A 24,062-nucleotide genomic window follows, 5' to 3' on the forward strand; every position below is an offset into this window, starting at 1 on the left:
ATGAATCTCTCCTTCTCCTTTAATATTTCTTAACTTCCTTGTACTATGGGGGCTCTTAGCATTTGGGGGGACCAGTCTGGGAAAACCCATGTTGCTCTGTTCGGAATAATGTTTTACATGAGTAAAGTAAAATATCACAAGTTGAAACCAAATATACTGAAATTAAGTTATCAAAACGTTAAAACAACAGGCATGGGGTACAATAATAATATATTCGATGCGTTACTCATGTTTTACGTAGCGAGATCTAGCATCAGGTCTAATAACTGCCATCATTTCAAATTTACCATGATCATAAATGATGTTTCAAAAAATCCCCAACTGTAATATCATATGAATATGTCTATGACTTTCTGTTCGCGACAGTGTTACAGGTACTGCTAATACTACTGAGATTTTTTTTTTTACATCCCTAATTGGAGCAAAAGCTAAATTCTTTCAGAAGTGAGTGAAAAGGAACAAGTAAGGTTTATCTCATCCATGTTCTCAAATCTCCTGACTCTCATATGTTAACCCCTGAGGCCGTGGACCTCAGGTTAAGAACCACAGCTGTAGGTGTAGGTGGGGTTTCTTCCTTCTCTACTCTGCTTAGCACTTTCTGAGCCCTTCAGTCTATGGTCTAATAGTGTTTATTGTGGAAAATTCTGAGTCATTATTGTTTTCAAACAGTTCCTTCTCTCTGTCTGCTGTTCCTTACGAAGTTATTATGACGCAACTGTTGACACGTATGGCATCCATAGTTCTTTTCTTTCATTCTTTTAATTATTTTATCCTTTTCTGTGGCATTTGGGGAGGGTTTATTAACCCAACCTTCCAATCCATGAACATGGTCTGTCTGTTCTATTCGTCATTCCCTCCATGGAAATCTGTTTCAACAATTACAGGTTTTCTTTTTATTCTCAGTATCTCCAAACAATCCTTCTTCGTCATGTTTCCACTACCATAAAGGTATGAGTAGGCTAACCTTGCTGCTGCTTCGTGTCAGCACAATAATTAAGATGTCTATTAGGTTCACTCTCTGCGTTTCTGCTCTCTCGCCTTCTGCCTCTCCTACACAGGTCGTGCCGTTGTCCTTCCTTCATAGCATTTTCCATCCTCTGAGGTCTGTCACTTCTCCTCACGAGCTTGCTCTCATTCCCGACATGACCAAATGCGTTCTCTACCACCGTCCGCCTCAGGGGAGAAGCAACAACCGAGCCTGAGCTGTGCTCCTAGTGGAGGGTTAAGGTTGTGCAGAAAACCTTGCCTCAGGGTGTGGAACCGCTAGTTCCCATCTGTCTCTGTTTCAGTCTCTTCCTGTTCCCACGCACCTCCCATCCCCACACACGACTTCAAAATGCCTTCTTGACTCCCAGGCAGGGGCTGCCATCTCTGCTCTAATTGATTCATAAATCAGTGGTGTATCTTCACCTGCTAACCTAGTCTCTCCCTGATAAGTGTCCCATTACCACATTGAAAGGTCTGTCGCAAAAACCACCAAATCAAATAGCCATTTACTGTTTTCTCTTTTCCTTGCCCTCCCACCCCCATTACTTAATGTGCCTCACCACACTTCATGGCAGCCTGGCCTCGGAACAGCCCACTGCTCAGCCCTCAGCCTCTCTGCTACCCCCTCTCCTCACCCCTCTTCTCTTTTTCCTCCACCCTCTGGTCTTGGAAAGCTCATACATCCTGGAAGGCTGCTCATCAGAGCTGTGCTGATCCCTCCCAGGCCCGTAAACCCAGCCTTGACCTGGGACTAACATTTGCAAAGGCTTGTTTGAAGTCTGGAGTTTGGGAGTGAGAGAACAAGGTGACAGGTGGCTAATAGCACTGGGGATTCCTCAGGCTGGAGGAAAACGGAGTGGACGTGGTTGTTTAAAAACTAAAGGCTTTTAAAGACAGATTGGAGAGGGAGAAAGAGAAAGAGAGGGGGGAGAAAGAATATGAATATGGGGACAGAGAAGACATGAGCTATGTTAAACTCAGCAGAAAGAAGGTGCTATTTTGCTCCAAAGATGAGCAGAATTCACCACCAGAACACGTAATAGGAACAATAACATACGCATGTTTGTAAAAGATATATGTGGACAGAGTTCTAAGCTGACGTATTCAAAATTTGGGTTTGCATTGACGTTTACTAAAATAACTATTAATAATTTAAATTTTGGATCTGGGCTGAACCTGGTGGTTTAACACTGTAGTCTCTCTGTCCCACTTCTGTGAGGGACTCGGCACGATGAGACTTGCTGCAGAGCAGTGGCCCTCTGCCGTGGTGCTGTCACACCAAGTGTAGGGGACAATCAGCCACCCATCTTCACGGGCCAATGTCTGTACCTGCTTTGCAGTGTTTGGCTTTTGCACCAGGGAAACAAAACAACTTCAACAGGGGCATCTAAGAAGCATCTCCTCCTTGTTGCCCTAGAGATCAGCCCTGACATTCGTGTCCCCGGCTCTGAGCTGTGAGCACGGCGTTCCTCTTTCAGCGTCCGCCATCCTCGTGGCTTCAGGGAAAGCATTCTGCCAAGCCATGAATGACGCATCTCAGATACTCATCACTCCGTCAGCATTTTCCACACTGACGCACAGCCATGCCTCAAAACATGTCCACATGTAGAAGAAAGAATCTCTTGGGATGCGAACCCACAAGGCAGGACGGCAGTGACAGCATAGCACGAGGGCAGGCTTAAAAGCATGAATCCTGGCCCCTTACTTGCTATGTGACAAATCAGCTCTCTTGGTCTTAGTTTCCTCACCTGTAAAATGGGCGTAATAATATCTATCTCTGAGAGTTAAAACGTAAAGTTTGGAACAGTACCTGATACAGCTAGTAGTTAATTAATATTAGCTTTGAGATAGCAGTGTTGTAGCATGCTTGCTCTGCCAGCATAACCTCTGGGGTGCACTCAGACCTCTCAGCACCATCTCCATCACAGAAAAAAGACCATTTAGACACTTACAAGTGCTTTCTGCTATCAGGAACCCAGTACTCCCTCAGCCTCTCTGTGGAAGTTTTCTTCTAGTTTAAATAGTTTGGATTCCTATGTTTTGTATGTCCTTTACTTCAAAGACATAAGAAAATCTATGCAGTGATAACGAAGTAAAGAAAAAAACCCATCCTATTGAGTGAAGTTATGAATGAGCACTCAGGAGCATTACCTCCAAAAGCAATCCTCCAAGCCCCCGCTTGCTGAGTACCTGGAAGCTTTTTCATAGATCCCCTCCAATATGTGGCTGGCAGAGGCAGCCCTGATCAATACTTGTCAATCACACAGCTTTGCACTACTGAGCAGCCTTGGCCATTCTCAGGTCCTCAGCTTAACCGGATAACTGGGTTTTTAGTTTACACTCCTGTGCTGATACCATAGGGGTTTTTTATGTGTTCGAGTTGGCAGTCAAAACCTAAGAGAGAATGGTAACACACAGAACAGGAGATGGAACAGGTACAGTACCTACAACTCTGGGAGGCCCAGTTTATCCAACCACACAGCTGCTTTGGCCCCACCCCCACCCACCACCCACCTGCACGGGCCAAGTGTGGCTGCCATGGAGAAGACCGAGGTCTGGTGGGTCACTTGCTCCCAGAGAAGTCACACCTCTATTCCCCGCCAATCTTTTTCTACCATTCCTGTCATAGGTGTCAGACCTCCCTGCCGTGTCCCAGCTCCCTCAATCCGGGTATGGTTTCACACAGCAGACAAGATGAGAAAACACCCATCCTAACCCCGTATCTCTCAAGTGCAGTTAGAAGAGGGGCTCCAAGGTCAGTCTCTCAGGCAGCCTGGACCAGCCCACACTTGATGGTAACCCCTTATCCGTTGTCATCATCTGCTTAATCTGCCACAGTCAACACTGAGTGGCTCAGACAACAGAAATCTATTTTCTCACAATTCTGGAGATTGGAAGTCCAAGATCAAGGTGCTGGCAGGGTTAGTTGCTCCTGAGGCCACTCTCTTTGGCTTACAGATGCTGCCTTCTCACTGTGTCCACACGTGGCCATTTTTCTGTATGTGCTCATCCCAGTGTTGCTTCCTCTTCTTATAAAGACACCAGTTTATTAGAGTAGAGCCCCACACTTATGACCTCATTTTACCTGAATTCCCCCTTTGAAAGCCCCATCTCCAAATACAATTAAATTGGGTTAGGTCTTCAATTTATGAATTTGGGGGTTGGAAGCATAGGCAACACTTGTGATGCCTCTAATATCAGACTTGTGTACACTCATCTGAGCCACATTTAATGTATTCTGTGTGCTTCTGTAGAATTCTGTTGATACTGAATAATAGTAGTAATAATAAAAACAACAGCTATCATAACTGAATACTAGTACACAGGGGTGTATTATCACCTATTGTTAATATGCTCCTGCAAGGCGCATAGGGTTATGCCAATTTTATACATAAGGAGACCAAGGACCCAGAAGGAGCTGGGGAAATCACACGCAGTCAGCAGCCAAGCCAATATACAAGAGTAGATCTTACCACCACAGTTCCTGCTTTCCTCACCCCTGTTGGCTGCCTCTCATTTGTCAAACTGCGCCTTACACCGCAGGCTACTTGTGATTCTATTTGTATTAACCATCAGGCAAGAATGTAGCTTCTCCATCTTTCTAGAAGTGCCTTTCCCAGCACCTCACATGCGTGAACTGATGGGTGGCCTTGCTTTGGGGAGCTCACTCCTCCCTCCCCTCCCCACCTGCTGCCCCCACCTGCAGGGCATTGTATCCTTCCTTCTTTATCATGGATCCCTCTTCCAAGCAATAAACTGGCGGATACTCTTAGACTTTCTCAGTGGGTCTATCAAATTTCTAACCTCCCCCACCCCACCTGACCCCACTGAACCCTGCCCGGCTTTTCTCCCCTTCTAGCACAAAATATACTCGACTTATTTATTATTACGTTTCCCTCTCCCTCTGCAAGAATGCAAGGTCTACAAAAGCAAAGATTTTGGTGTGTTTTGCTTCTCATAGTTCCTTCCAAATGCCTAGACAAGGCCTGGCTCCCAGAGGCATGAAATAAATATTTATTGAAGGGGTAAATTAGATTCCATGTGTGTGAGCTTTGGTGTGGTACCTGTCTGTGGAGAAAGAGTGGCCAGTCTCTCTGAGCAAGTGTGCTATGGAACCCGACTTAGCTCCATAGAAAACATTAAGCTCTGAGTTTGAGAGCAGTGTGTTTTTTATAATTCCTCTCACCCAGGACTTTCAGGTTTAATTTAATAGCTGATTATGTTGCCCCAATCTTCTGTGCATTTGATGGTTGTATTATTCATTATGGGTAGTTACAGCATTTTCATAATTAATCTTTAATTACAATATTTGAATAGCATTCCACATGACAATGATTTACAAATTAAGCCCGCATCTCACCTAAGATAATTATCACAGGTCTGATAAATGTGCATGAAGCCTTTGCATGGCAGGGGCTCTGTCCAGTGACAGTGTGTTGATTTTCTAATTATCAAAGGTCAAGTAGCATTTTTGCTTGCAGACCTACAATTTCAGCTTATGACATTAGTCATCAAGAAAGATATCTATAAAGCACATGAGCTGAACTCAAATAATTATCACTGGTTGTCGTGAATTAACATATGTTGCGTAATATATAACAACCATTTTCAAGACAAAAGATTTTTCTGCGTATCGACTAGATCAGTAAAAGCACTTTCCAACTCACTGATCAATTTAATAAATCAGAGGCCAGCTAAGGAAGAAAAGAGAATAATTTATTTAGTTTTCCTTTGTAGAGAAATGGCATCCCACTTACCTGCTTCATAAATTAAGAAGAGCGAGTACAAAACTTTAATGAAGGCAACAAATACAAATTAGACTGCAGTCATATACCATGGTCAGTTAAGAGAAGGAGGGGGCAACGCCAGGCAGCAGGGCAAAAACGGAAACGAAAGAGGGAAGGAAACGTAGGAGGAATTGAGAGCAGTTTACTAAAATACAGAGAGCACAGAGGCAGAGGTTGTACATCGTGGACCAGGGAAATTCAGAGCTGGAAGGAAGGAGTCAGAGACATCATCTAGTTCAACCGCCTTTTTTATGGAAAAATTGATGGGGAGAGAGGTTAAGTGATTTTATGGATCCCACACAACTAACCCAAAACAGTCAACGGGCCTGATAGGGAGAGATATATACACACAAAGGCAGGAAGAAAGGTAAGTATAGAACCTCAGAAAGACCCAGGACCAAAAAGAATCAAAGACAGAGAGGCAGAGAGACAGAAAAATCTGCTCCCTCTAACCCTTTAGGAATGAAGCCTGTATACATAAATAATTTTATATATCTATATATTTTTTTACCTTAATGATATAGTAAAAGTATGACCTAGTCTAGATTTATTTGCTCTGCCAGTTGACCCTTTTTAAACGAGTTTTTTGTCATATTAATATTTATTTAAGGAGACTTTTAAAAGTCTTTTCTTCAAACTCTCAACTATTGCTGAGATCCATTAAATATGAATTATTTCCAAATTAAAATACGTTCCAGATAGATTAAAAGATTAGAATGTTAAGAGAAGTAAAATCATAAAAGTGCTAGAAGAAAATATAGTTGAATTATTATATTACTTTGAATTAGAGAAGTCTTTTATAATTCTAATACTAAAGACAGAAATCATACAAATAAATGGACAGTCATGACTACATAAAACTTAAAAACTTTCATAGGGAAAAAGAAACATCATTCCATCAATTCCCCCCCAATTCCACCAAATAAGTTAACAGATACAAACTGGAAGAATGTGGTTGTCAAATTTATAGCAAAGAGTTGAAACCCAAAATATATTTTCCATCAATAAGAAATATACCTTCTCCTGTTCCCTCCAAAAAGCAAAGGACAGAAACAAAACATAAGAATTGGGAAAACATAAAAATCATTCCAATGCCAGTGTTTAAAACAATGCAAATTCAAGCCATGAACTCTTTTTTTTCTCCCTTTAGCCTATAAATTCAAAAGGATCCAGCTGAGTATTAGAATTGGTGTGGAGAAGGTGGGACTCTCGTACTCCACTGGTGAAATATTAGGTTGGTGCAGAAGTAATTGCGGTTTAAAAGGTTAAAAATAATGGCAAAAACCTCAATTACTTTTGCACCGACCTAAAACACATTGATAAATTCTTCTTAGAGGAAAATGTATCTCAAATGCCTTTAAAATGTATATGCCCTTGTCCCCAGTAATTACACTTCTAAGAGGAAAAACTGGAAAGGTGTACAAAGGTTTTTACAGGGATATTTATTACAGTATCGCATAAGAGGGAAACTGAAATAAGCATGGACATCCAACAGTCGTGGAAGGGTAAACTAAGTTACAGTGCCTCCGGAGTGAGCTACCACAAAGATGTCAAAACGGCATTGTAAAAAAAGAAAAAGGCATTGTAGTTATTCGTTGATGGAGTAGAAAATGTCTCGGGATATATTAAGTGCAGAAAGCAAATTTCAAAACAATGTGTATATCATGATCCCGTTTCTCCCTTTGCTTTATGTTCTACACATGTGGGCACTCATAGATAAAAGTAGAAAAGGCTATTTGTTCAGTGTAAGTACGTAGTTATAGCTGAGTAGCATTACAGACTCTCTTTTTCATTTTGCTTATCAGCATATTTATGCTTTCCACAATGGAAAACTATTACATTTGTAGGAAGGAAGCGAGAGATCTAAAAACAATGATTTTTAAATTTCAGCATATTTTGACAGAATGTAGTAGTCTAATTGACTTGTGATGAAAACCTGAATGGCTAGGCATTTATTGAGCAAAAGGCCTTTGGAAGTCCCTTATTGCAAAAACAAAAGCCATAGTTGCTAAAAGGATAGTTGCCAAATTAAAATTTTAACACATAAAGGGTGACTCGTGGATTGAAATTCTTCCATATCATAGCAAAGGCCCAATTTCTCTTCAGCACAGAGGTATGAAGGCTGAGCTGACGAGCTGATTGCAAAATGGGAAATCCTTCAGAGTGATTGTTTTTAATACCTCCTCTGCCATCTACTGTCCCATAGCTTTGATCAAAAAGGGCATTGGACTGCCTTCAATTAATCCTCTCTTCAAATATTTTATTAGAAAAATAATCCCTGGAGAATTATTACTCAGGTCTATGAGCTACCCAATAAGAGAACTGCAGGACTTGGGTTTAGAAAGATAATTGAATGCCTCATTTGTCATTTCATGGCTGCGGATTTCCAGGCACAAGCAAACGCTAATCCATCTCTGCGCCACCAGCTTTTGATCCACCAGCCCTGTCTCATGAGTCTGCTACATTGTACGCTTTTATCAAAATAATAGAATAAGTAGTCAGAATCAATCCCCAGACTACCAGCTTTACCCAAACTCGCACAGTCCAGTTGAATCCGTTTCTGAAGACATCCAAACCATGACACCTGTGTGGTCCTGACCCTGAAGTTCTTCTCTTAGATGGTCTGTCGGCATAGAACAGAAGGTGTGGCCACAGGCTGTGTGCAGTAAAACAGATCTGGCGAAACGGTGCCGCTTCCAACCTCTGAGTCCTTGAGCAAACTTGTCACTTCTCTAAGCCTCAGTTTTCTCGTCCATACCATGGGGATAGTGATAAAAATGCCTACCTTGCCAGGCTGTTGTTTTATTTAATTTCCAGGAAAGTTGTTATTCTAAAAGAAATGTGTCTGTATATGTATGTATATATGAGTTCCTCCTTTTGTACCACCTGCTTTTTTTTAAAAAATCACAGCTAAATTAATTACAGACACAATTAAATCCACTTGTGATATAATGCTCCAACGAATCCTTCTGTGACATTGGTTAGGAATATGTTAATATTTTCATGCTCGTGAACCTCCATCTAAATCGAACTTAGAAAAGCACAGTGAACTTGGTGTTGGTGTGATGTGTCTTGCGATGGCATTTAGACAAAAGCAATGAAATCTAACCCGACCTGTAATAAATGTGGGGTGGTTCACTTCTGTGTGAAATTGTCAATTCCAGTTTCCATCCCCACCAGACGAGAAGCCCTGGGACCCCTGAACATGAACTTAAACGGAAAGCATTTCATGAGACATGAAAGGAGGACTTACAATCACATTTCACATGAACTTGAGCCTCCTGTCTTATGGACTTGTTAACTGTTAAAATATTCACGTCCCTCTGCCTTTTTATATTTCTTTCAGTAGATACCAGCATGGAACTGAATGCCATTAAGATTAAAGAGCAAACAACCCAGCGATTTCTATAAACTTCTTTGCTATAGGAAGCCAGCTAAGACTTCCAAAACGGCTTACACAATCTTTGTGCATCTCCAAACATTTTATTTCTGTAGCAAATGTACTGTACCTCAGAAGACAGCATCTTTTAATTAAGCATTATAGCCTGAGGGGGGAAAGCTTCAAGTTTTTCTAGTAGGCAAGATCAAGTTGAAAGTGAGAATGCTAGCTGCACGTGGCCGTCCCATGTCCTACCTCAACGGTTCAAGGTTTGATGAATGAAAAACGGGCCATAGCAGAGATTATGCTGTCTGAGCTCCATGCCTTCTGTCGTCCCCAGGTGGTGCTGGAGGCCAGCAGGGCTTCCTGGGCTGCATCCGCTCCCTGAGGATGAATGGGGTGACACTGGACCTGGAGGAAAGAGCAAAGGTCACTTCTGGGTTCAAATCCGGGTGCTCTGGCCACTGCACCAGTTACGGGACAAACTGCGAGAATGGAGGCAAATGCATCGAGAAATACCACGGCTACTCCTGTGACTGCTCCAGCACAGCGTACGATGGAACCTTCTGCAACAAAGGTAAGCAGGACCAGTTTCTGGTCATTTTCACACATCGTCGACGTAATGAGTTTTCAGCCGTCTACAAGTGTGCCTTTATTCTGAGGGTAAGCTGTCCATAATTCTTCCCCATCGTTCCTTCATTCCCTCATTCTCCTCCATCAGTCCCCTAATTTTTATTGCGTAGTAAGAAGAGACGAGAGAAGCTTTGAGAGTGGTGCAGAATTGCCCCCCGGTTCCACCAAATAAACTGTGCCCTGAGTAGAGCATTACAAAGCAAATAGCCACGTCACACCTTAATGGTAAGTGGCAGAGTAAGTGGCCCTTGCGAGGGGACTCTAGCCTGAGCCTCTGCTTAAGGAAGTCACAGGGCGTGAGCCCACTGTCTCAGCAGAGTGCAGCCACCCCACCTGCTCGGAGGCTGGATTCCAGCTCGAATCCCAAGGAAGCCTCTTTGGCCAGTGATGCCATTGTCATCATCGTTACTCTTGCACAGGGCTTCGCGATACTGCAGGAATGAATACTGACACACCATGTCTAATTGGTCAGGTCACTGCTATTACTGCGCGAGTCCAGTCTTGAATAATTCTTTTAATCCCCAATAAGTTCTGCAGAGCCAATCAGCAGGCTCCAAGAGCCCAGTGCATACGGGTATTGTCATTCTGGATATATCTAATACCTGGGAAGAAATTCACTCAGCTGCTCTGTGGCTTCATTTCCCATATGTAAACAAGAGGGCTGGGGAGAGGCAGAGCTGGCACTCTTCCCGAGCTACGGTTGAAATGCGTGTAAATCACTCTTCTCTTTCTAAATGAATGTATAGCGTTTGGGTCGAGTTTTCTGTAAATGTTGGTGCACCTCTTAATAAGCAGCTTTGCCTAAGTAGCCAATTCATTCTGTCGTGAATACATGGAGGGTTGTTTTGCTGGCGTTATCCACACAAGTTACCACACAGAAGGAGGAATGATTCCACAACATTCTCTGTACATCCAGACTACTGCCTGGCGGTGCTGTCGTGTGAGCATACAAAGTAGGTCAGACAGGATCTGAGGACTGAGCATGAGACCACAAGGTGGAAAGGAGCCCCATGGCTGAATGCCACCACTGCACGTTCACGGTGCGTTTTCCTGCTCGGAACAACGTGGTTCTATGATGTTCCTGTGGGGCACCAAGGCATGGGTTTGCAGAACACATTAATTCTATACTTGTAGAAATGGCAGTCCTGCAATTACCATCCATTGTGCTTGATGCTAATTTAATGCAGTCATTCCATTGCCAAAGCAATGTCTGAATGCAATCAAGTAAGCGCTAACGCCTGAGAGATTCCACTACGTACATAAGTACCAACTCAAAGGAAATCACGAGCCCCTTGTTTTTGGAGACTTAGGTTAAACACAGTGGCTCATCCAGGACCTCTGGGGGTTAACAGGCAGTAGTCACAAATGGAAAGGCAGCTTCGCCAGTGCTGGAGAGAGAGTCAGTGAAGCCCATTTATTTCCTTTGACCTTATCTCAAAGGGTCTACACGAAAGACACCGAAATATTCTCTTAATATCTGTTTAGCATTTGACTCAGTTAGTGGCTCGAGCCAAAAAGAGTAAAATTAAAACCTGCAAAACATGTTTGGGAAGTGTTTGTGGGCATCCTTCCGAGTCTAGACAAGGATCTTTGTGGCTTGGGGACAATGACAGTTGTTGCTGGTTTGAGAGGAGTCATGACCTTCCAGGCAGGCTTATACACAAACAGGGGACCTTCCCTCTGAGGCCTCCAGCCAGGTGCCCCCTCTGTCTGGGTCTCGCCTCCCAGGCAGCCTGCTGTTAGCACAGCACTTCCTGTGACCACAGTGGGACTGCAGCCAACACTTCAGCCTCTAGGAAGAGCGGCCACGGTCACTCCCCAAAGAATGAGCTGGTGGAAGTCCGTGGTGGGCCTTCCTTAAATGGCATCTGTGCTTTCGGGGTGGGGGGGGGCAGGAATTAGTGTTCACGACAGTCCATTATGTGAATAAAGCAGGTCCGTACACATCATGCACAGCCTGATTTGTTTATACAAAATCAAACACACACGCACACACACACAGGCACGGAAAGCAACCTGTGAGAAAACACACCAAGCTATTCCCTGTGATTATTTTCAGGAGACGCACCGGTACTGAAAACACCAGTATTTATTTTCATTCCTTCTTTGCTACATTTTCTAATCTCTACTCGATGATGTCTCACCTCTAACTTCCTCGCTTTTGCCTCTTTTGGGGAAGAACAGTACTAAGAGACATTCAGAGGTTAACTGTCTCTGATCAGAAAATAGCTAGTTATTAACCAGAAATCATGAAACCATGTAATCCTGCTACCTGGAATGGAGTAGTATCTCAGGTGAAAATTCTATATAATTAAATTACTCTTGAAATAGGCATCTGCCGATACATTGAAGAGTGCCCATTTTTTTCACAAGCCTCCAAAGCAATCCTCTTTCAGATGGGCTTTGGAAGGTCTGCCTTGGTGGGGCCGAGTTTATGAAAATAAAAAACTTGCAACACTCGTGTCACACTCAGCCATGTGAGAGCTCACAGCAGGACAGGCATGGGACCAGACATAGCCCAAAGGGACATACCAGCTCGGTCTCTCCCCTGTGTGGATTAGTCACCCAGTGGAATGGTGGCAAATGGCGAACACTACACAAAATCTCTCTCTCTCTCTCTCTCTCTCTCTCTCTCTCTCTCTCTCTCTCTCTCTCTCTCTCTCTCTCCCTCTCCCTCTCCCTCTCCCTCTCCCTCTCCTTCTCCCTCTCCTTTTCCCTCTCCCTCTCCCACATTTAGGTGTGAACTGTATTCCTCTATTGATTTATTTAACAAACATTCACTGAGTACCTAATGTGCCTGAGAGCCTTGAATGTGTATTTGAGTCTGTCTGTACTGAAATTTTGGAAACATTTCCAGGGTTTGCAGAGGCAAAATCAGGAAAATCTAGAGTTCGTGAAAGAAGTAGATGTGAATTCCCTGTCATCCCAGCTGCTGAAAACAGTTCCTCATTATGGTCCCTTCCCTAAGCCAAGTTTTGAAAGTTCGTCAAGAGGCACAAAAACATATTCTAATTCACTTGTCTGCACATTTTTTTTTCCTACAAAAATGTTCATGTCCATCTGCCAAACCAGAATTGCAGTTGAGAAATACACACACATTTTTCAAAACTCCGAAACCATTTTCTGAGTTTAGGAAGTTCTGTTTTCTTCGCAAACATTCATTTGTTTGCTCTCAGATAAAGGCCACATTTAGAAAGACCAAGGTCAGAGGACTGTAGAGTGAGTACGAGTGGTGGGTGGATGGTCCAACAATTGCAGTGTTCCCACCACTTATCGCCGTCCAAATGCGCACCACCCTCCTGTAGCCCGGCGAGGTCTCCACACTCCCCATGAGTATTGTGACATTCACCACCATTTTATGCTCTGTATTATTAATGTGGTAGGAGACACTGAGTAACGCCAATTCAAGTCCCTGCACAGAAAATGGACGAGGGAAATAGATGTGGGTTTAAACCCAACTGCCTCACTTGCGGGTTGTATAACTTGGAGCAAATTGCTTAACTTCATGTGGCCTCCTGCTCAGAAATATTCAACACCTACTCCTGAATTCCATCATGAGGGTCCCATGGAATAATGGGAACACATTTCCCAACAGAGAACCTGGCACACATCCATCAAACAGCAGATGTCACTTTCATTCTCAACACTCCTTCTCTTTTGTGTGTGCGTTTTTGTTTTTACTTTAAATCATGTCATTCTTCAATCCTTCTCTAAAAGCTTTAAATGTCACATGCCTAGCTGGCATCACTTCAATTACCCCTGAATACTGGACTGCCACTTTGCTACTTAGGAGCAATGGCAGTATTAAAAAATGTCAACTCTGCTTCATTATGGTCCCAGCAATAATATTCTGAAGGTGAAAAGGTCGTCTCCAATATCTAAACCATAATGGACTGAAGAATATACATATTTTTCAGTAGACGTAATTGGAGACACCAGTCACCACCTCCCAGGAGTCCTGTCCAGCCGTGCCATTTCTGGCACATAATATCTGTCCCTGTCAATAGCCAGCTTGGGTCACCTCAGCACCTGGTGCGTCCCTTCCTAATACAAAGCCCATCAGGACACAGGAAAGCATTGGAAGACTTCAGGACTCTGTTTTGCTAGAAGGCGACCTCAAGTCCAAGGTAGACCTCTCAAGGACAGAGAATTCCCCATCTTGCTTCCTGGAGGCATGTTTCCTGGCAGGCAGGAGGAGGTGAGTTTGTCCAAAGCGCTCAGAAGATTGCACAAATTCTACTGCTCCATGGTTCCAGGCATGGCACAGGTATCAGAGTAAATCCATAAGCCACCCTTTTTAGAGCAGGTTTGAAGTCTTTTAGGGAAAATTAATTTTAAAATGTTATAAACAAGTGAGAGAGAAAAAGAAAAAAAATACTGGCGTTCTGCATCTTAGAACTTCATCGCTATATGAAACTAGTTAAGATGTTGGTGACAATGGCCATTTTTTCTCAGGCCTCCCTACCCAGTCTTGAACCCAGCTTGGAGGAGAGTTTCCCACCAGCAGGAGAGATGCTTCTCACAGGCTTTTCTTTTTTTCCCCATTTCCAGCTGGAACAGGAGGCTTCTTAGGTTTGGATGAAGCCCCAAAGGAACAAGAATAGAATTTCTTTTCCTCTGAGACTGTTATTCAAGAAGGGATAATATTCCTTCTCTTTTAATATATTTCTGAATCTTCAGATCCTAGGATGCAACTTAAAAATATCATGGAACGTATGATGATAATCTGATTAAAAGCTAAAAGAAAAGAAAAGAAAATATGTATGAACAGAAGTCCATAAATACTTATGGATGAAATAAAATACTTTTGACTTGATTTCAAAAATTCAAACTGCAGAGATAGCCGGCAAGTTTCGGTGACTACATTATAGAAATTTGTGGTGGTAAAATAACCTTCCTCAGGCCTGGGGTTTTCTTTGGGAAAAGTAAAACCTAGTCAATTAACTTTCCTAGAGGAAGGGATTTAAAAATCAGTGAGTAAAAGCAAGCACTTCCTAAAACACTAGATGTAATAGAGAACAAAGTTTTTGGACTAGGGACGTCATCACGCTTACAGGGTGTAAAGACCTGCCTCCACCCACAGCCTTTCTCTGCCGGAAGCTCTGGCTTTAGCAGTTGGGCTCCTTGTGAATGTCCCCGACGAGAGGAAATTTAGTTTCTTAAATGACCAGGCCTCTCAAAAGTTCTTAATCTGCCCGTTTGTAGATCAACCTGGCTTTGAACTCATTCACACATTTCTTTTCCTTTATTGATCACAATCGATTGTAATAGTGGTTGAGTTAAATAAACAGGTCTTTTCCTTTTTCTCTCTAGTTAAGACCAAACCCTAAGGGAACCGAAATGATTGGGGCCCTCTGAGCTCTCTGCATGGTCCCTTGCTCGGCCTTTTAAATGTGTGATCTGCGTGTGCTCGTGAGGGCTGAGCACATGGTACATATAGTACAGTTACTACACATGCTACATGTGATACATGATACACATGATAGCCTAACAGTCTTCTCTACCTGACTCTCCCAAATGATGAGTGCACTAAACACAAGGCGGTTCTGATCTATTCAAGTTCTGTAAGGCAAAGGTTCTCCATCGAATTCAATTCCTGGCAGTAACACTTAACGTCTGTGTTCTGTAGAAATGAAGTAAGACCAAGTGGCTTGATAATTAATAATTTATTCATATCCACTGGCCATACGTCTAGGGAAATACGGGAACATTTACTGAAAGACTACTATGTGGGAAGAAGGAGCTTGACAATGAGGAAGGCCGGGATAAATGAGACTAGGCTGAGGACGAAATGGAGGTGATAAACCCAGCTTCAGTACGAAGGGAAAGTGAGACAGAAAGTGCTGAGAGAAACCTGGGTAGGGAACTAACACTGTCTAACGGTTCTGACAGTAGAGCTGCTTAGTGTGGTGTGGCTGAGAGTAACCGGTTGCCTCTAATTCTGGGGGAAAGAGTTTGATAGGGGAGAAGACCCTTTTAAAACATTTGTTACGAGTCAACCTCAAGTCTGAAGATTCAAGAAGCCCTATGGACCTCAACATGACAGGAATAAAAGCCACTTAAAGACATATTATTAAAACCTAGAGACAAAATTTTAAAACCATCCCAATTTTGAAAAATCATCCGTGAAATAATGCAATTAATCTCTACGGGAAATATTTGTTTGCTTTTGTAATTACAAAATTAGATTGCTTTGGGAAATTAATAGTGGACAAAATATTTTAGGATTTAGACCAGTTTAACTCTTTTTTTAATTTATGCCCCATCAGCCAATGATATTTTATGAAGGTTTGATTTCTTTAGTTTCTAATACGAAAAAGAACAGGGAACCTTAAAAATGGGCCAAAGACTTTAACAGACACCTCACCAAAGAAGATGGCAAATAAGCATGTGAAAAGATGCTCCTATATCATCGGGAAAAAGTAAACTAAAACATCGAGATACCATCACACACCTACTGGAATGGCCAAAATCCAAAACAAACAGCACCAAGTGCTGGCGAGGATGTGGAGCCACAGGAACTCTCCGTCACTGCTGGTGGGGACGCAAATGGTGCAGCCACTTTGGAGACAGTTTGGCGGTTTCTTAGAAACTAAACAAACACTCATCATATGACCAAGGAATCATACTCCTTGGTATTTACCCAAACTAGTTGAAAACTTATATTCACACAGGAAGATAGACGTGGATATTTATAGGAGCTCTGTTCATAATCGCCAAAATCTGGAAGCAAGCAAGATGCCCTTCCATAGGTGAATGGATAAACTATGTACAACCAGACAATGGAATATTATTCAGTGTTTTTTTAAAAAATGAGCCATCAAGCCATTAAAACACATGGAGGAAACTTGAATACATATTACTAAGAGGAAAAAGCTAATCTAAAAAGTCTGCGTACTGTATGATTCCAAATATATGATATTTTGGAAAAGGGAAAATGGTGGAGACAGTGAAAAGATCAGTTGTAGGTCCAATTTGGGAGACCACCTCAGGGAAGATATAGATGCTTGATCAATGTACTGTACACCTGAAGCTAAACAACAATGAATGCCAACTGTAATTTTATATATATAATGTGATGGCTCAGTGCGATGTCGGAGGGATAGTGGAAGGGGGGTGGGGGAGGGGGGTTCACAGAGTGAGGGATATAAATGATGAACGTCTAAGTATTACCTTGTCTTGTGCACCTGAAACTAATAAAAATTTTTAAAAAATTTAAAAAAGGATCAGTTGTGGCCAGGGGTTGGGGGCAGTGGAGGAGGGACGAATAGGCAGAGTGCAGAGGCTGTTTAGGGCAGTGAAGGTACTCTATGAGGCTGTAATGATGGACACGTGTCAGTATGCATTTGTCCAAACCCACAGACTACACAGCACCCAGAGGGAACCCTAATGTCAGCTGTGGACTGTGGGTGCTTATGATGTGTCTCTGGAGGTTCATCCATTGTAACAAATGTACCCGTCTGGTGAGGGTGCTCATAATGGGGGAGGCTGCGCATGTGTGGGGGGCAGGGAGTTATGGGAAAGCTCTGTCCCTTCCTCTCAATTTTTCTGTGAACCTACAACTGCTCTAAAAAAAAGAATAGGGATTTTTTTTTTCATTTTCCAAAACTATTCTCCCAGTTTCTCCCCTCACTCCCGCTGCCTGAGTTTTTTATATGCCTAATGGTACACTCTCTCTTTGTACTTCTACTTTAAAGCTACCACTTCAAGGATAGATCAACAAATTGATGTGTCAGTAATAGTTTATCCCGGCTTTTTTGTTAAAGGAGGTCTCCTAAGAAATCTTTATTAATTTTAACATTACCAGATTTTATTGTAATATTCTACAGTTCAGACTTGACTGACACCAAGTTGCTTCCTTTAGATTTGTACAAATGACTTATCATTTCCCACTCCAGTGGCTGATTTTACTTCCCGCGTTATTCCACAAAAAAGATGGGTCAAATAAAAAACTAGGGTCTCCAACTCAAGCCCCTGTTTGAATCATTCTTTCTGCAACCCTTGCAGCACCAGATTCTTTTAAATCTTCTCTTCCTTTACACCCTATCCCTATGGCCAGCAACACAACCATCACCATTCCAAATTAATTTTGTTAAAAAAAAGAAAGAAAAAAGAATCTGTAGTTTTCGATTTTTTTCCCCAGTTAAAGAGAGAAAGCTAGTATTACTTAGAGCAGCGGAGCAGGAATACCTTAAGTTCTCATTTCAACATCACTGAACACAAAACTGGACAATCATACCACTCTTTTGGCATTCAGTGTCTTTACAAATTGCATTTATTATATAAAATGTATTATTCACAGGATTGTGAGGATCCAATGAACTGATTTGTGTGAAATTGCTTTGGAAAGCATATTACGAAAATGCAAATTATTATTAAGGTTATTAATCACTGAGTCACATGTCCTGGAATTGAGAGACCCTGTAGTGAGAGGCCTGCAAAGTACAACGTTGCCATTCAAAAGCCACCAGGAAATCCTGCTCAGAACACTTCTGTCCACATCAGTGGTACTGCCAAACCTGACAACCGAAAGCTGTACCTGCCACCTATTTACATTAGTGCTCGCCGTGTCTCTGTGTGGCAGTGACATGCATTATCTGGCAGCTCAAAGAATGCAAAGTTCAGCCAGCCATTAGAGCTCCACCATCTCGTGGCTGCCGCGCTGCGTTTGTAATCAGTCCCACACATGAATGCCATGGCCCCGATTAAATCCCTGTCTGCCCCTTTGAATTGCCATGAATTCTTTGACCTGGAATGTCATGAATGCAGCAAGCCCACTGGAGATTAAATCAGAATGGATGCTGAAGGATCTTCTTGAGGTTATTACTGGGGTCTTTAGAAAACAATACAGGCTCATTGAATACTTAGGGAGTTTCTAAAAATAAAGAGTGACGGCCATGTTCTAGAAACCTCATCTGTAATTTTCCCCTCAGCACAAATGATTATCATCGTTTGTCTCTCTGCCCCTCTACTCCCTTAGTGAGGAGGACGATTCCAGTTCAGATTAATGAGTTCAGGTATTTCTCATGTTTAATCCAAATGTAACCCAAATGTGGACACAAATCTATTGCTAGTCATTTCTTAGTTTTCATAAGGTTATAAGTAAAATGCTTTCTAAAACTTTACTATTGCAGTAATTTAAATCCCTTTTAAATAGGTCTGTTTTATCCTGTAGGGAATATTATAAATTCAGTTAAAAATATAAATCAAGTCATGAAAATCAAATTAAAACTGTAGACCAAGTTGTAGATTTCAAACACGTTTATAGGTCCCCCTCTCCTGTTAAATGAGGAGAAATGCTATCTTGTGTGACTTTGTAAAGTTTTTTACAGAAGCATAAGCCACATGTGGTTATTACAGCATTTCGTAACTTCTTAAAAAATATCAAGGACCATTTCAAAAAGTTTTTATGTCAATTACCTTAATGAATTTGTCATTATTCAGACTTCCTGGTTTTGCCCTAACATTCAGATGTCATCGAGTCCCAAATGTCAGCAATTCTTCAATTACTCTTAAATTGTTTAGAGTTCGTGAAGCTCTTTTTGTCAGAAAGTCAAAGGATCTCCCAGTTGAAACGGGCATTACATGTATTCCACGGCCAAATTGCTGAACACCTCCTTTTATGTCAGGCAGTGAACTAAGCATGTTCCCGTGTCTCAACTTTAATCATCACAGCAATTTGGAGATGTAGGTATTAGTACTCTTATGGTTGAAAATGAAGAAAATGAGACTTCTAGAGATTCTTTATCCCGAGTCACGTGACTAGTAAATGACGGCATGGATGTGGAACCCAAGGCCCTGAGTCCAAGCCTGGTGTTTTCTCCACCATGTGCACCAGCATGCTGTCCTCGGTACCACACACTCACTGGGTGGGAGCCGGGCAGAGTTCAACAGAGGACTCAGGAGACATGAGACAGCTCACACCACATCTGGCCGTTCCTGACACCTGAGAGCTTCTCTTCTCCTGCACCTTCATCTCTAGGAAAGATGGAAAATGTCTTCATGAGAAATAGTGAATATCAGGCTCTGAGTTCAAATTCCAGTACCCATAAGAACCCAGGACCATCCGGGCACCTTCCAAATGCCCAACTCCAAGGAGACAAGTAAAAGTGCCAAACCTAAAGCTTGACACATAAGATGGATTTAACAGCTGATACATTTCATACTCTTCTCTTTCCTTTACCCAAGTCTTCTTTTTTTTTAATTAAAGTTTATTGGGGGGACAATTGTTAATAAAGTTACATGGGTTTCAGGTATACAATTCTGTATTACATCATCTATAAATCCCATTGTGTGTTCACCACCCAGAGTCAGTTCTCTTTCCATCACCATATGTTTGATCCCTTTTACCCTCATCACCCACCCCCCTCCCCCCTTACCCTCTGGTAACCAGTAAACTATTGTCTGTGTCTATGAGTTTTTGTTTTTTCATTTGTTTGTCATGTTCCTTTGTTGTTTTCAGTTTTATATCCCACATATCAGTGAAATCATATGGTTCTGTACTTTTTCTGTCTGACTTATTTCGCTTAGTATAATCTCACGATTCATCCATGTTGTCACAAATGGCATGTTATTTCATCTTTGCTTATACCTTTACCCAAGTCTTAATGGACCCAAAGGTGGACATGCTCAGGGAGCAGGATGACATGGTCACTGTCTCAGCTGGCAGTTACTGTTCTCCCAGTGCCCCAGAAGGCTTTGAAATAATCAGAACTCTAAATAATGTGAAGTTTACAAAAATAACACTCTATCTTTTCTCACATATTACCTTCATGACTTCAGCTGAAACCCTATACACTTCTTTTCTTTCATGAATCTAAAAGGAACCAGCGTGATGAATTGTTCAGGGTATTTTGCTTTCAAATTTCACACATTTTCAGCTCCCCTGAAAGCAGGTCCATTCACCACCGTCCGCATTACCCTGAGCACATATCACGTCTATGTGGCATGCTGCCCTTGGGAGTTGTCCTGTGTATAATGGCAAGTTAGTGAGTCCATGGATGGTAGTTAATATATCCTGCCATGTGTCCCTCTTGCTCTTTCATACCACCATGATGTCTAAGCGTAGGCCTAAGTCCCAAAAGTTCTTAATACATTTCCCTTCTTCCTTTGCCTTTCTTCCTGGGGCTCTCTCTCTGTGGCTAGGAAAACACACACACACACACACACACACACGCACACACACACACAGGGAGGGAGGGAGGAAGGGAGAGAGGGAGAGAAAGAGAGAGAGAGAGAGTCAAAGTTGAATTGAACCTTACAGGTCTCAGCTAACAAGATATTTCTTTGTATTTTTACGGCACCGTGCACATACCACAACCATGGTTTTGTGTTAATAGTGAAGAAGACCTTTCTCTCCAAATATATAAAGTGAGGAATGAAACAAGGGACATAGGGAGTCTGCCCAAATAAATTCTTCTGACTTGAGAGACCCCTGTAGACCGCTTTCTAACAAAGAAGGTGGTTTGCAGGGTAAAGACAGGCCCTGCCCTGTGAGTTTTTCTCATTGATGAGATTCGTGCTTTGAATTACTGATGGATGGCTGCTGAAGGATTGCAGTATCTCTGCGCTAGTCCAGAGACGGCCCTGTAAGCCATGCTCCTCTGATGACGGAAACTCAAACATCCAAACAAAACATGGCCATTACCAAAGTAAATCTCTAGGTCCACTTTTACAAGGAGCTGGGAGGGAAGACACATTGGGTCAGCTTCCGTGTCCCTCACGTTGTTGCCCAGTGGTTGGATTCTACAGCTGTGAGCTCCTGGCCTTGGTGCAGCCCAAGCACCTTCGTTCCCACTGCACAGTAATGCCCTGATCGCAGCATGAACTTTCTTTCCTCTGGCCGAGGGGTCCTGTAAAAACTAGACACAAATGAAATATTTATCCTTTAGACAAGAGTAAAAGAGTTCACAAGCCAGCAAGACACAGACAGCAAACAGATTAGAATCCAGGGTGGGTGTCTTCGTCCAGTCAAGTTTCTATAACAAAATATCACAGATATTTTGTGGTGGCTTCTAAACAACAGACACTTATTTCTCACAGTTCTGGAGGCTAGGCGTCCCAGATTAGGGTGCCAGCATTTTCGGGTGAGGGTTCTCTTCTGGGCCACAGACTTACTGTATCCTCACACAGCAGAGGGAGCTGGGAAGCTCTTTGGGATCTCTCTTATAAGAGCACTGGTCCCACACACGGAGGCTCCACTCTCCTGACCTAATCACCTGCCAAAGGCCCCACATCCTAACACCACCACTTTGGGGGTCAGGATTCCAACATGTTTATTTGGGGGGAACACAAACAGCAAGATCATAATAGTAGCCTCCCTTTTTATAAAAACCAACCATACAAGCAAATATTTGCGCTGCCCAGCATCTCCCCTTCCTATGACCAACCTCACCCTCACCCCAGCGTGCACGCACGCCATACACAACACACACGCACACACACTACACACACTGCCAAAGCTGCTCACTACCATTACTTTGGATGGAATAACTGACATTTTTTAAATTAAACTTTTAGAGAATCTGTGAGTTCAGAAGGAAGAAAATGTGAAAGAGTAGGAATAGTTTAAGGAATGCACGTGCAGGCTAGCCATGCTCCATCTAAAATGATTTCCTGATTGTTTACTTTCTTTCCCAAGACCTGATATTCTACCAGCACCACTGGAATTAGCAGGAGTGGGTCTAGGAGGAGAGTGCCCACCTGAATGTGGATTGAGTGGTTGGGGTTGAGTCCTTATGGAGCCAGGTGTAATTTAGAAGTAAGGAAGGCGTTGGACACGTTTTGAGGAGATTACGGTGACTTCGAAGAGGACAGAGAGTGGAGGAGCTTTAGAAGAGGCTGGGAGGGGCATGTTCAGAGTGGGGAGGCAGTCTAAGCTACCCTCCTTCTTTCATGGTCTGCCCGAGGCCAGCCCTGAACCAGGAAAGAGAGGAGAAACTTATCCTTTCTTCTTCCAGCAGTTCCCCTTGCTACTAAGATCGAGAATTCAGGCTAATTGCATTAGTACTATAATTTAGTTACATTACCCAATAAATAATCTTTAGTTATTGACCTACGTTAGAATATTGTACTGTAGGAAAATGTATTCCAAATTCTGAAAATCAATTTATGCTATTATAATTACTATGTATCATTCCGTACATAGTATTAGCATATATAGCATAAACATTTCTCCTTGAAACCACTTGGTCTTCATACCCATCATTTAAAAAGACTACTTAATATTCCATCCAGTGGATTTACCAAAATTTATTTAACCTAAGTATCTCACAGTAGGGAAATGGCAATTTCTATTTCTGCTCTTGAAATTGTTTCCATTTTTTTATTGTAAATAATACCACAGTAAATGTTTTCGTAAATGGCATTTCAGTATTTTACATCATTTACTTGGGATGGACTGCCACGTGTGGCGAGGTGGAGTTAGAGGATATAAATGTTGATGGCTTTTCATGTGTGGAGCCAGCCTTGATTCCTTGAAATACAGTGCCGTGGTACATGCCATAGGTGAGAAGGGCCACTTCTCAGGACGCGACCAACAGTGTCTTCTTGTTTTCTTTTCTTCATTGTTGCAAAAATAATAACCAAAAAAATGGTTCTTTATCATTTAATTTGCACTTCTTTAATTACTGGAGAATGAAGAATTCAAAAGAAAAGTTTGGCAAGACTGATGGGTCACTGAGAAAGGGCCACTCGAAAAGGCTGCCAAGAGCCTGCACGGGTCTCATTCATTAAGAGTGAAATCAACTTCCACGTTCAAAAGTTCCGTTAGCTGATGTCCCAGAGTGGGTGGAATGGAGATTCTAACTGACACTAACAGTTCATGAGAAGACTGTGTAGAAAACAACTTTTAGAGATCAATTAGATAATCTATCCAAATGGAACCTATGTATATTCTATTTTACCCAGTAATTATACTCAAGGAATCTATCCTAGAGAAATAATAGTGTTATAGAAACATATACTCACAAGAATAGTCATCACTAAACCTTTGATAATGAAATGTAGAGGAAAATTATATATCCATCCATAGAGGAATTACAATTTAATTATGGTACATAGCCATTAGAAAGAATGAGATAGATATATTTACTCATGCAGGAAACTATCCATGTTACATCATTAAGCTTAAAAAGGCAGATATGTAAAGTATGATTGTGTTTATATTAAAAACCCAAGCATGCATGTGTGTGTTATAATATACACCATAAACATACACACACACATACACACACGAGTGTTTTATTTTGAAGTTTATCAGAATTTCTTGATGTAGA

At 42.1% G+C, this 24,062-nt stretch overlaps 1 protein-coding gene across 1 annotated transcript in view; it reads left to right on the plus strand.

Moving 5' to 3' along the window:
* The window catches only part of CNTNAP2 (contactin associated protein 2), a 1,518,236-nt gene that overhangs the window by 1,353,869 nt on the left and 140,305 nt on the right, over positions 1-24,062 (plus strand). Inside the window, exon 18 of the mRNA XM_081038748.1 lies at positions 9,494-9,730. Within this exon, the coding sequence (XP_080894874.1) occupies positions 9,494-9,730 (237 nt within the window). The remainder of the gene's footprint in view (positions 1-9,493; positions 9,731-24,062) is intronic.

This window comes from Rhinolophus hipposideros (assembly GCF_964194185.1).
Source record: "Rhinolophus hipposideros genome assembly, chromosome: 25".
Taxonomy (NCBI): domain Eukaryota; kingdom Metazoa; phylum Chordata; class Mammalia; order Chiroptera; family Rhinolophidae; genus Rhinolophus; species Rhinolophus hipposideros.